The sequence below is a fragment of the Equus quagga genome, chromosome 7, assembly GCF_021613505.1.
Source record: "Equus quagga isolate Etosha38 chromosome 7, UCLA_HA_Equagga_1.0, whole genome shotgun sequence".
Classification (NCBI taxonomy): Eukaryota; Metazoa; Chordata; class Mammalia; order Perissodactyla; family Equidae; genus Equus; species Equus quagga.
Window position 1 is genome coordinate 69927337 of NC_060273.1, and position 12526 is coordinate 69939862.

The window sequence follows — 12526 nt, forward strand, 5'->3', positions numbered from 1 at the left end:
TGAAAGTCCCGGTGAGGGAGGGGGTCAGAGGAAACCAGCTGTCTCCAGAGACTGGGAGCCCCACCACTGAGCAGAAAATATGAGTACGGATGCATCTCAAGCGCTTGCCGTAGGCCACCACAAAGTGCTTTACGTGGGTTATCCCAGTTAACCCGGATGCCACCCCATGAGGTAGGCATTATCCCCATTTTTCTGAGAGGAAACTAAAGCTCAGGGAAGGGAAATAATTTGCTCAAGTTCCACAGCACAGAAGTAGCTTGTGCTATCTAGCTGGAGAGTCCACACTCAAGGCGGGGGATTTCCTCTCCTCTGGACCCAGCAGAAGATAGCAGCCTTGATGCACCAGAGGTCACGTGGCATGTATGAGGCCCCCCATCTCTCAGCTTAGAGTGCTTGAGACCACTGTTCTAGAGCCAGACTTTGCCTCGATTCTGGCTCTATCACTTATCAGCTGTGTGATCTTGGTCTAATCACTTAACCTCTCTGAGCCTCAGTTTCCTCATCTTTACACATATAACAAATGCCTATTAAGTGCTTGCTACGTGCTGCCCACTGTGTTAGGTGCTGGTGATACAGTGGTGGACAGGACAGATAAGAAACTCACATTTTGCAGAGGTGACAGATAATGACCAAGCACACAGACAAGTGGGGAAAAACATCACAAATTGTGATGAGATCTATGAAGGTAACAAAGAGCTAAGACAGAGGATACCTGGGGGCCCCTCCTTTAGAAAGAGTAGTCATAGAGGGCTTCTTGGAGGCGGTGACATGAAGGTGAGAGCCAGATGAAGAGAAGGGGCCAGCCCTGTGAAGTTCAGAGGGAGAGCAAGTCAGGCAGGGGGAATGGGAAGTGCAAAGGCCCTGAGGTGGGAACAAGGATGACTGTTTCAGGGGCTGTAAGAAGGCCACTGTGGAGAATGGGGATAATAGTGCCTGCCCCAAAGGGCTGATGAGATGATGTATGCAAACCTCTTAGCCAAGTGGCTGGCACATAGTAGGTCCACAGTAAATGTTGTTTCTCTTTCCTTATTGTGGTGGTGGCTGTCCCCGCACCCCCTGCCCTCACCTCAACCCCAGCCCAGACCTGAGGGGAGGGGAAGGAGGGGATGGCTGGTGGAGGAAAGCTCTTCCTGTTGCAGAAGGCGGAGGACTTGCAGTGGGGTGGTCCCCTCTCTTGGGCCTGAGGCCCAGGGTCCTGTGGTTGGGACTGCAGGTGGGGGAGGGCGCTTCTGGATGGTGTGGCTGTTCCTCCTGGAAGCCCCGGCCACTGGACGTGAGGCTCTGAACCCGCTCACTGTCCTCTGGCCCTCTCCCGCCCCTCTTCCCTCTTCTCTCTGGTCCCGGGAAGCCGGAGAATCTGTTGCTGGCCTCCAAGCTCAAGGGCGCCGCAGTGAAGCTGGCGGACTTTGGCCTGGCCATTGAGGTGGAGGGGGAGCAGCAGGCGTGGTTCGGTGAGTGGGGCACCGGTGGCAGGGGATGGGGGGCCGGTCTGGTGTGGAAATGTCAGTCTCTAGGGACCCTCTGCCCAAGGTGGGGCTGGCTGGAGACAGCTGTCGCACCAGCCAGGGCTCAGGGAACAGAAGTCCCACCCCACCCAGCCTCTGGGTCCGTGGGTATTGCCCATCCTATCTCCCAGGGGCCAGGCACAGGGACATGGTTATCATTCAAACAGCCCACAGCTTCTTCACAGGCACAAATGCCCTCGCTGTGGGCCAGGGGCTCCCTTGGGTTCCCCTAACAGCCTGGGCAAAGGAGATTATTACCCTGATTTTACAGACGAGGAACAGAGGCCAAAAAACTTGGAAAAGGTCTGGGGATATTAAAAGGGGAAGAGCCAGGACCGAAGCTCAGATGACCCAGTGTGCGCTGAGATTTTGGCATCATTGACTCCTTTCCACCACGTGGGGACACTCTAGTGGACACTACTGATCAGTGGTTAAGAACCAGAGCTCTGGGTTCACATCCCGACTCTGCTGCTTACAAGCTGTGTGACTTTGGGAAAGGCATTTCGCCTCTCTGAGCCTTCATTTCCTCCTCGGAAAAAAGGAGACAATGAAAGAACGCTCTTCAGGGCTGCGTGAGGATTAAATGAGGTCGGGCATAGAAAGTGCGCAGCCCTGCTTAGCACTCACACTCTGTACATAGGAACTATTCTTACGATTACCTGTTCAAGCACTTTGAGTATCTGTTGTTTCAGTTGATTCTCACAACAACACTGGGAGGTATGTAAGATAGGAATCCCTACCCTTGATAGATGAGGAAACTGAGGCCTAGACGGAAAAGAGGCCTCCCCAAGGGACTTAGGGCGAAGCCAGAGTCAGGGACAGAGCTGCCACCCCAGGACCAGCTCCTACAAGGAGCGTGGAGTGGGCAAGGGTTCAGCTCAGCCTGGAATGACACGGCGAGGACGTTTCATCGAGTCCACCAGCAATTGCTTGGTAGTGGCTGCTGGGAGGGTTGTGCTAAGAATTTGTGATGCTGAGCTGGGACTCGGTGGGAAGAGCTCTGGGACTGATCAGTGGCTTCTGCTGATGGTTCTGGAGTGGGGGTGGTGACAGGTGTACTAGGTGCTTGTCCACCCTGGTCTAGCGCTGTTACTGGCTTACCAGGCCCGCTCTGGGCGACGGGGCGTTTCCCCATCTCCAGGGCAACCCATATCCCTCTTCCAGCAGGTTCTTGCTCCAGGTTACTTACCACCCTCTGTGTGTGTGTCTGCCTGTCTGTGTGTCTGGGGAGCAGGGTTCGCAGGGACACCTGGATACCTCTCCCCAGAAGTGCTGCGGAAGGACCCTTACGGGAAGCCAGTGGATCTGTGGGCCTGTGGTGAGTCCATCCCAAGGCCCCTTCATCCCCCCGGCCGCCTGCAGCTCTGGTGTCCTCTCTCTCCTTTCCCATCACTCCCCCCCATCGCTCCTCCTCGCAGCAGGCTAAAGCATGTCCTGGTCCTCTCCCCAGGGGTCATCCTGTACATCTTGCTGGTTGGGTACCCCCCGTTCTGGGATGAAGACCAGCACCGTCTGTACCAACAGATCAAAGCCGGAGCCTATGATGTGAGTGTCTCTCCTGTCTCCAACCTCCCTGTCATCCCCAGGCCCCTTCCCGTGAAAGCCAATGCCCAGTGAGGTCAGAGACCCGGTGATGCTTCCCGCCTGCCCCCCCAGCCCACTTAGGCCTCCCTGCCACTCTCTAGTTGTGGGGTGATTGACGGGGGAGCTTGAGGACTGACTGGGGCCAGGCGAGGAGCTGGCCATGCCTAATGGTTGGGGCCTCTTAGTGATGGGATTGAGCCCGTGGGGCCCCAGAGGGCAGAAGTGGCACCAAAGTGGGGGAGAGCTGGGGGCACAGGCTCCAGGAGCCAGGTTCTCTCTCTCTCTTTCTTCCCCTTCTATATTTACACAGATATATTTAATATCTACAAGTAATAATAATAGCTAACACTTATATAGCACTCTTCTAAATGCTTTCTATGTATTATTACAGTTAATCCTCACACCAATCTATGACGCAGGTACTGTTGTTATCCCTGATTTACAGACAGGGAAGCTGAGGCACAGAGAGGTTGCATGACTGCCAGGATCACACAGCTGAGAAATGGTGGAGCTAGGATTTGAACCCAGGCAGTCTGGTTCCACTGTCCCTGCTTCTAACTGCCAAGCTATACTGCTTTTCTATACACTGTCAAGCTGTGTGCCACGTGGTTAATATCACATTTAATCCTCTTCGCTAGGGACAGCTCGAGGGGTCACGTGGCTTGCCCAAGGTCACATGGCTCAGGAGGCAGAGCCAGGACTCGAACTCAGCCTTCTGATTCTGAAGTCTGGGCTGTACCCACTGGTCCCTCTGCCCTCCAGATAGGACACAGCTTCAGAATAGCAGAGGGAGGCCTCCTTTCCCTCCAGCTGGTGTTCTGGTTTGTCCTGGGATCAGGGGACCTGCCCCAACTCCTCCTGGTTGTGGATGCCCGAGTGGATGGGCAGTAGGACCCCTGCCTGCTCCCCTGCCAGTCAGGGGCTGGGGGATCGCAGGGGTGGCCTGGCGTAGGCTGGGCAAACCTGGCCCCTCTGCCCCTTCCAGTTCCCATCACCAGAATGGGATACCGTCACTCCAGAAGCCAAGGATCTGATCAATAAGATGCTGACTATCAACCCGTCCAAACGTATCACGGCCGCCGAGGCGCTCAAGCACCCATGGATCTCGGTGAGCTGGCCTCAGCCAGGCTCTTCCCAGAGCCCTCCAGACCTAAGGGTTAAGGCCGGCACGGAATCCTGTTCCTGACCCTAGCTCCAGCATGGGGCCGAGGGGGCTTAATCCGAGAGATATTGACCCTGCTGTTGCTCTGAGGGGAAAGTGGAAATGGGAGGTGTTCTGGGTCGGCATCATGACTAGGGGTGCTACTGGCATTGAATGTCTGGTGCCAGGAATGCTAATCACCTGCAATGTTGACGACATCCCCTGGAACAATGAGGGGGAATTGTTCCCCCCAAGATGCCAATCACATTCACGAGACGCCCTGCTGAGGGGTCCTTGGGTAGGCCTGCCTTCGGCTCACTGGCTGCTCCCCCTCTTCCTCCAGCACCGGTCCACCGTGGCCTCCTGCATGCACAGACAGGAGACCGTGGACTGCCTGAAGAAGTTCAACGCCAGGAGAAAACTGAAGGTAACAGGTCCTTGCCTTCCACGCCCCCAGGACGTGGGAGTAGCTTGGCCTGGGTCTCCACAGCGGCCAAGAGCCCTGCTTACTGGCTCTTTCCTTCACTGAGTCAACAAGCGTTTGTTGCCCCCCTACTGTCTGGGCTGGGCAGCGAGCAGTGGAAAGGACAGACAATAACCAGGACATTACGGGGCAGTGGTGAGTGTTTGTGACCGCACGCCCAGAGGCTGTGGGAGCACATGGCAGGGCTGTGAACCAGGTCTGGAAGGACCAGGGAGGGATCTCGGAAGCCTTCGTGGGCAAATGGCATTTAAGCCAAAACCCTGAAGGAGAAGCGGGTATTTGCAGTGTAGGGTCAGCGGGCAGATGTTCCAGATGGAGAAAAGCCTGTGCAGAAGTCTGCAAGTGTGAGCCTGACCTTGCAGGGGACTGCAAGTGTTTCAGCGTGGCTGGGCAGAGGGTTCAGGGGGTGACGTGTGACTGGGCAGGACACCACGGTGGGGTGGAGGCCCCAGCTGCTGAGCCCTGGAGAGGAATGACCAAGAGACCCGGATGGGGTCACGGCCCTGAGGAAGCCACAGTGGGACCCAGGTGGGCCCTGAGCTGCTGGCCTCTCAGCAGGTCTTATGTGTTCTCGGGGCCCTAACAGCTCCTGACCTAGGCCTTGCCAGGGACCCCATGAGCAGGTAGGAAGAGCAGCCAAGCAGCTCCAGCCGGTCAGAACAGAGAAGCCATCAGCATGCTGAGTGACGGATGCTGAGGCCCTGGCTCGTTCAGTAACTCCTCATCCACTGCTTCTGGGCCTGGCGTGGTGGCTCAGGATGGAGACATGGGCCAAGGGGACGGTGGCCAGCCTGTTGCCAAGAAAACTGAGTCCCAACTCTACCCCTCAGTGGGAGCTGTCATGGAGGAAGTCTCAAAATGTTGGAATCAGGGATTCTAAAAAATAATGGACCGTCAGATTCAGAGAGCATCCAAATTAGACAGCCTCAGCACCAGAAGGGCATGTCCCCTAGCCCCTTGTTGACAGAAGCGAGTTTTTCCATGTTAATCCTCCAGGATCCTGAGCCCAGGAACCACAGAGGGATGAACTAGTGTTGGAGCTGGGGGCCTGGGGCAGAGGGCAGAGAGGGGGAGGGGCCGCGGGGGCGCAGGGTCTACTGTCCTTGCCCAGGCAGGAAACTTCCTTGGCCTTTAGGAGCCCCCGCTGACAGGTGTCCCCAAGCCCTTCCACCAGCTCGGGCCAGACCAGTGGAACCTATTAATATCTGTTCATAGGATGGCCCTGTCCCCGGAGCTGTGCCAGCTAAGCCCTATCTCATCCCCACTTCTCCAGGGAGGCAGGGGTGGTCCCTGGGCTGTGGGTTGAGGGACAAATGGAGGAGCGGGCACAGAAGGCCTTGGCTTTGTGTCTGACTGGAGCCCCTGCCTCTCCTTGCCCACTCCCCTCCCATTTCTCTGTCTCTCCTCTCCCCGCTCACCTCCGGCCTCCTCTCCCCCACCCTCCCTCCGCTTCTCTGTTGCAGGGGGCCATCCTCACCACTATGCTGGCCACCAGGAACTTCTCTGGTAGGTGATGGGATCTCAAAGTCCCAAAAGCATCCTGCAGGAGGTGGGGACATTGCTGTGTCAGATATCTGGGTACCCTCAGGCCAGGAGCCTGGGGAGAATGGGGGCCGCAGAAGATCCCGTCACTGGGGGCTTAGCTATCCTGACACAAACCTGCACCCAGAAGTGGCGAAAGGTGAAAGATCAGCAAGCCAAGGGCCCACCAGGAAGGGTTAGAGGTTTGGTCTGTCTCCCCCACTTCACAGCCCTGCTGGGGTTCTCCGGCTGGGCCGGCTGGAGGCGAAGGCCTCCCGAATGCTGGGGTACAGGTCCGGAGGGACTGAGCCAGGCCCAGGGAGTAGCAATAGGCCCGTTTCCCATCGTTACTGGAGCCCTGTGCTGAGTGGTTCCCGTGCTTTTGCTCAGGTGGCCTTCGTGACAAGGCGGTGGGGGCTCTGGCCATGCCCATTTTCTGGATGAGGGAACGGAAGCTCAGGGCAGGGACTGACTGGCCCCAGGCCGCACTGCCGGAGGGCGCTGGAGCCTGTGCTCTCAGCTGGGTTTGAGCAACCCCAGAGCAAACGCCCTTAACCAGCTGGGTCACCGGGGAGGCCAGGGCAGGAGCTGTTGGCCTCGGCCAAAGCCAGGCTGGTCAAGGCAAGGAGGGCCTGGCGACTTGCAGCATGTAGTCCTGAAGAGAGGATGGGAAGGGATTGGTGTCAGAGCTCAGGGAGAAGCTCCCCTTGGCAGGGTGGAGCATGCTGGGGTCAGCCCCACCAGAGGCTCGGCTCTGGGCCGCCCAGGGTGGCTGACAGGCAGCCCAGCAGATACAGCAAAGCTCACCTGAGGGGCCTCCTGACCGGGGCTGGGGCCAGCCAGAGAGCGCTGCTGTGGACATGTGGCGGGCCCCACAGCTAGGGGTCGGCTGTGGGGAGCTACAGCCCTGGCTTCTCTCAGAGGGTCCACCAGCCCGTTTAACCAGCTGGACTAATGAGACCCAGAGGTGGGAAAACCCTAGAACTTCAGATTTGGGCATTCTCCACGGCCTTGAACTGCCTTCACACTCTCTCCCCAGACAAGGATCCTGCAGTTCTTCAAACTGAAAGATGAGCCACCCAGACAGTCAGAGTCTTTTTTTAACAACTGAAGCACCCCTAGAGAACTCTAGCCCAGAGCTCATAAAATGGTGCTCAGGGGTCAGTTCCCGTCTCCCGATGTACTTGCGGAGCCAGTGGTATTTTAAAAAATATTTCTGGAAAGACTTTCCAGCACTTAAAAACCAGGAGATTTCATAGAAAAGCCAAGATTTCTGTCTTCTCCTGAAAATCAGAATATGTGGCCTCAAGAGACCCACAGTCCTGCTGTAGTGGGCTGGCGCTGAGAGGGGCCCCCTCGAGGCACGAGGGGCAAGCATGCCCCTGTCCTGCTGTGCACCCTAGTCCAGCCACAAAGCCCTTGGCGAATGGACAGCCATTCCTCTGGGCTTTGGGATCCAGAGGTACCCACCCCCCACGCTCACTTTGCAAGAAGAAAACTCTGGACGAAAGCCTGGATGGGGTCATAGGTGGAAATGTGAGCGTGACCGGGAAGCTGAAGCAGCCACAAGCCCCATCCCTCTGAGCCTCTGGGGCATCGATGTCCTGTACTGCCCCTCCTCCCCACTCACCCTCTCCAGGCCACCAGGAGAAGGACTTACAGTGGCCACCATTTCCTGAGCATCTACGTCGTAGAGGGCAAGTGTGGTGCTAAGCACTTTATAGAGACTCTGTCTCATTTAACTTAAGGCATTTGCTTGAGGTCTGGAGCCGCTGGATGCCAGGCTGGGCAGGGCTGGGTATTCATGCCATTTCCTGGCTGATGCCCTCTCTAAGGGCTCTGGCCAGGAGGTGAGGAGGGAGGGAAAGGGAATGACAGAAGTGGGGTCTCTCTGAGAGCTGTTGCTCTGCTTTTCCTGGCCACCAGGGACACAGCCAGCCCCAGCATGGGGCTCCAGAGTTTGAGGGTGGGGAGGCCTCTGCAGGGGATGGGTGTTCTGGCAAAGATGGGCCCCAGAGGGGGGCATCTGCTTCTTGTCACCGGCAAAACGCAGCTCGCAGCTGTCCAGAGTGAGTAGGCAGGGCTGACACATGACCTCTGCAGCAGCGTGGGGCTAAAATTAGAATGGGCTGGGGTGGGGAGGGAGCGTCCAGCCCCGGGCCAGGCAGCTGGGCCTCTGGGTTGGCTACCACCAGCACGGGTGGTGACTGGGTTCCAGAGGGAATCCCCAGGCTGAAACAGCAACCCCATGGGTCTGGGACGCGTTGGGCACCTCCCTCAACCCATGGGGCCAGAGGGTCACATTTGAGATTGCTGAGAACTGGGGGAGCCCAGGCCCACCTAGTGGGCACCGGCTTGCTGTGGAGGAAGGAGGAGCAGGAGGAGGAGGGCTCCCCCGATCGCTGAGCCGGCTCCGTGCCCTTCGGCTGCCCGTGGATGCTGCTCTTCCTCGCCCTGTGGGCCCTGGTGCCCTGCCTGGTATTGGTAACCCTCTACTTTCTCTCCTCCGCAGGAGGGAAGAGTGGAGGAAACAAGAAGAACGATGGTGTGAAGGTAAGCCCCCTGGGAGCCCAGCAGGGCCTGCCTCTGGCTGTGTTTCCGCCAGCAGGGCCCGGCTTTCAGGGCTGGGGCACGATGCAGGCCTTGCTGGTGGTGTTCTGGGCAGATGTGGTCACCCGTGCAGCCGGGCGAACACCAGACAGAGAGACCTGGCTTCGGTGCCCACCCACTCACCAGGATTGGTGGGGGCAGGTTGGGGAGGGGGAGGCTTGAAAGAAGGTGGGAGAGGCAGGTGGCCTGGGGTTGGGGTGGGCACAAAGAAAGGGGCAGGTCCGAAGGCGGTTTCTGTGGTTCTCCGGGACTGGAGGACTTGTGAGCGAGAGGATGCAAGGAAGGGACAGACATAATCGTGAGGGGTGACCTCCTCCTTCCCGAGTGTGGCCTGGCTGGAGTGGACCCCTGACCCAATGTGTACCCCAGTCCAACCCACAAAGTCTGCGGAGGATGGACAGCCATTCCTCTCGGCTTTGGGATCCAGAGGTACCCCGCCCCCAAACCGAGGCCTGCTGGTTCAGTGCCAAGAATCCCCTCCTCCCCAGGCCTGCCCTCTGACCCCACCTCTGATGCCCGAGCTACTTCCCTCCACACCCCCCTGACCCCTCCTTCCCTCCTCTCTCTTCTCCCTCTGCTCTCTGGGGCCTGGTCCCCCGCTCTCTGCAGCTCCCTTCTCCCCTGCCACTGGCTCGCCTTGTGGGTTCTCCTCTCTTGAGACCCTGCCTTTTTCAGGGCCCCAGGGCTGGGCTGTGCCCAGCACACTGGAAGGTATGGGACGCTGTCCAAACACAGCCAGCTAGGTGGGCTGGTGGCTTCATGGCTTCGTTTGTAGTGGCATTTACAGTCTCAGGCCGCTGGCTTTGGTCTGCCAGGGTCTGCGTGGGTGGGAATCTGGGCTGGCTATCCGAGGCCAGGAGTTGGGCCTCCTCTCTGTTCTTAGCCCTCTGGGGGCTTGAGTTTCCCCATAGGTACAATGGGTGAGGCGGGAGGGGTGTGGACTCCATGATTTCTAAGATTTCAGCTTTAAAAACAGACAAGTGAAAAAAAAAAAAAAAGCAACAAACCCTCTCTAATCATTTCTCTCCTCATCTTGGGTCCGTGAGCAATACAGAATTATTCGGTTATCAGCCAAAGTCAGCGGTTTTCAAACTGAACTCCTTGGAGCCCAAAGGTTCTGGGGAGGCACCCGTGGTGGCAGATAGGGTGCAATTAGAAAGGGGGAGTATGAGCAGAGGAGGCTGTGGGCTTCTTGTGCCCACTTCCACCAGGGCAGCTCGATGTAACCGCCGCGGCAGTGGTTCCGCGAGCTGGGGTGGGCTGAGCAGCTGGAGACCTCGGCTGGCTATGTGACTGCCCCGAGCCTGTGTTTCCTCCTTCAAGCAATGGGAGCAAAAGAGGTTCCCACCTTCCAGGGCTGTTTGTGAGCGTGACCTGAGACCAAGTATGCTGAGCGCATAGCGCTGTGCTGGCGTGCGGGCCATGCTCAGGAGGTGCTCGTCAGTCTTATTATCTTTTCTGTTTCATATACTGGACTTTTGGGTGAGATGTCTCTTGAAAACAAAGTTTGAGCAAGAAGATATTTGGAAACCACAGGTTTAAAGCCAACCCGATTTATAAAGTTAACACGTGCCCGTCCCAAATCCTGTCATGGAATCTAGAATTGAGTTTTGGCTCACCTGCTGTTTTGGGGTGCCCATAAGTCAAACCTCCTCCTCCCCAGTTTGAAAGGGTAATGGGGGGATATGCAGTGTGGGGCGGCCTGTTTTGGGGCACCTGGGCCCTTCTCTGGCCCTAGGGTGTAGACACCGGGGGTGCGGGGTTCCTGGGGAAAATCATATTTGGGGGATGGGGCAGAGGCACAAGCGCTGGTGGGCTGTGGCCCAGGTCACTGGGGGAGGAGGGGGCGGAGGGAGGGCTGCCCCAGTCTGCTTGACTTTCGAGTGTGGTCCTGGTAAAGGGCGAAGAGCCACTGGGTGTGAGGTCAGGGCCTCCCTCAGGCCGGGTCTTGGGACGAAGTTCTAGTCTGGCTCCTCTCTGGGTCAGGCCAGGAGGTAGAGGCTGTCCGAGGGCAAGGACATCTCATGGCACGGTGGGCTCTGGCTGGTCTCTGCAGGGCTTTCCCATGGGCGCAGCTGAAGAAAGTGTGGCTGCTTCCTGCAGCACAGGACAGACCCTGAGTGATGTCCCAGGGTGGCCTGGGTGTGGATGAAGAGAAGCTCAAAGGCTATTCCTGGCCAGACTGACTCTCTGGGGCTCAGCCTCCTTCACTTCCTTGGGGTGAAGAAGCAGGAAGTCTGGCTGGAGGACAAGAGTAACCCAGGGGGCCGTGCCCAGGATCTGTGGAACCCAGCCTGCACCATGTTGCTCTGGGGGGCCTGTAATGTTTTTACTAGGAGTAAACTGGACCTCAAGTCACAAAGCCGTGGGTTTGCATCCGGGCCCCACCGTTCCCTCCCTTGGGGACCTAGGTCACCATTTCTGTCATCTGTGCTAGGGGACAATGATGGTTGTTTGTGGGGCTGGTGAGAGGCTCACACCAGAGGGGGCCTGATGGAGGCGCATCATGTGTTCCTTTAACCAACACACTTCCAATCAAAGCAGGGAAATTCGTGTTCTTCCTACAACCTGGTCCTGAGAGACAAACCACCAATTTGTTTTGGGGCTTCGCTGAAGAAGCAGTGATTGGTTCCAAGGCTGGAGGAGAAACTGGCCGGCCGCAGTTAGAGCTGTGACACGATACTGTACTTTATGGGCTTTTAAGGGCTTTTCAAGGCTGATTTTGACCACACTCCATTTCCACCATCCTCTAACCTTAGAACCGTGCTTCTACACGTGGTTCTAAGAGATGCGACTCTGCCCTTCCTGAGAGCCCTTGTGAATTACGGTCAGAGCAGGGTCATCATCAGCATCAACATCATTCGTGATTCAGGGAAACTGAGTCCTTCTATTACCAAGAAGCTTCCATTACCAAGAAGTGCTTCTATTACCAAGAACCCCTCCCAGCCACCCCTAGGCCCCAACTTCTCTGAGGAGGGGCCGATCGCTCCCACCCCTCAACCTCACTCACTGCTCCCTGTTGGTGTCCCATCCGTGCCGTCGTGACCTCTCTCTCCTATGTCCCATCCTGTCACTGTACGTCCGAATCTGATGCAGTCTCTGCTCTGTGTTCCCTCCTCGTGTCCCACCTGGAACCTCCTGGACCCACACTGCTCCTCAGGTTTCTGCTGACAGCTGAGCTGTGTGGGTCTGTCCCCTCCCACACATACTGTGCCTGGCCCAGCTCCAGCCAGGAGTGAGGCTGACACTAGGAGGAGAGGGGAAGAGAGGAGGAGAGGGGAGGAGGGGCTGACTGCAGGCTGCTGGCTGTGGAAGTCACACTGTTTGACCCAGCTGGGGCAGACGCAGGGGCTGTGGGCATTTACACGGGACACGCCCAGTGAGCCACTCTGCCATGTCTGTGGAGGCTCTGGATGGAGGGCACAGGATCTTAGGCCCCTGACATTCAGAGGCTCCTGGATCCTGGAGTCAGAATGCCCAGAATTAGACCCAAGGACCCTCAGAGGATATCCAGTGCCTCCCCCTGGCAAAGGCCTACCCTGTGGGCATCTCAAGTCCCTCCTCTGCTCCCCCCACAGTGCAGTGAGGAGAGAGGCCTCCTGGCCTCTGGGCCGTGAGCGCGTCCAGGAAGGACGAGCCTTTGAGGAGTGGTCAGGCTGCGGGTGCCTGGAGACCCGGACA

At 57.6% G+C, this 12526-nt stretch overlaps 1 protein-coding gene across 3 annotated transcripts in view; it reads left to right on the forward strand.

Moving 5' to 3' along the window:
- Positions 1 to 12526, forward strand: part of CAMK2A (calcium/calmodulin dependent protein kinase II alpha) — a 59962-nt gene that overhangs the window by 30290 nt on the left and 17146 nt on the right. For all 3 annotated transcript variants that reach the window (XM_046667593.1, XM_046667594.1, XM_046667595.1), the window contains 7 exons: positions 1349 to 1451; positions 2740 to 2823; positions 2956 to 3050; positions 4075 to 4197; positions 4574 to 4657; positions 6178 to 6220; positions 8748 to 8788. In XM_046667593.1, coding sequence (XP_046523549.1) covers positions 1349 to 1451; positions 2740 to 2823; positions 2956 to 3050; positions 4075 to 4197; positions 4574 to 4657; positions 6178 to 6220; positions 8748 to 8788 — 573 coding nt within the window. The remainder of the gene's footprint in view (positions 1 to 1348; positions 1452 to 2739; positions 2824 to 2955; positions 3051 to 4074; positions 4198 to 4573; positions 4658 to 6177; positions 6221 to 8747; positions 8789 to 12526) is intronic.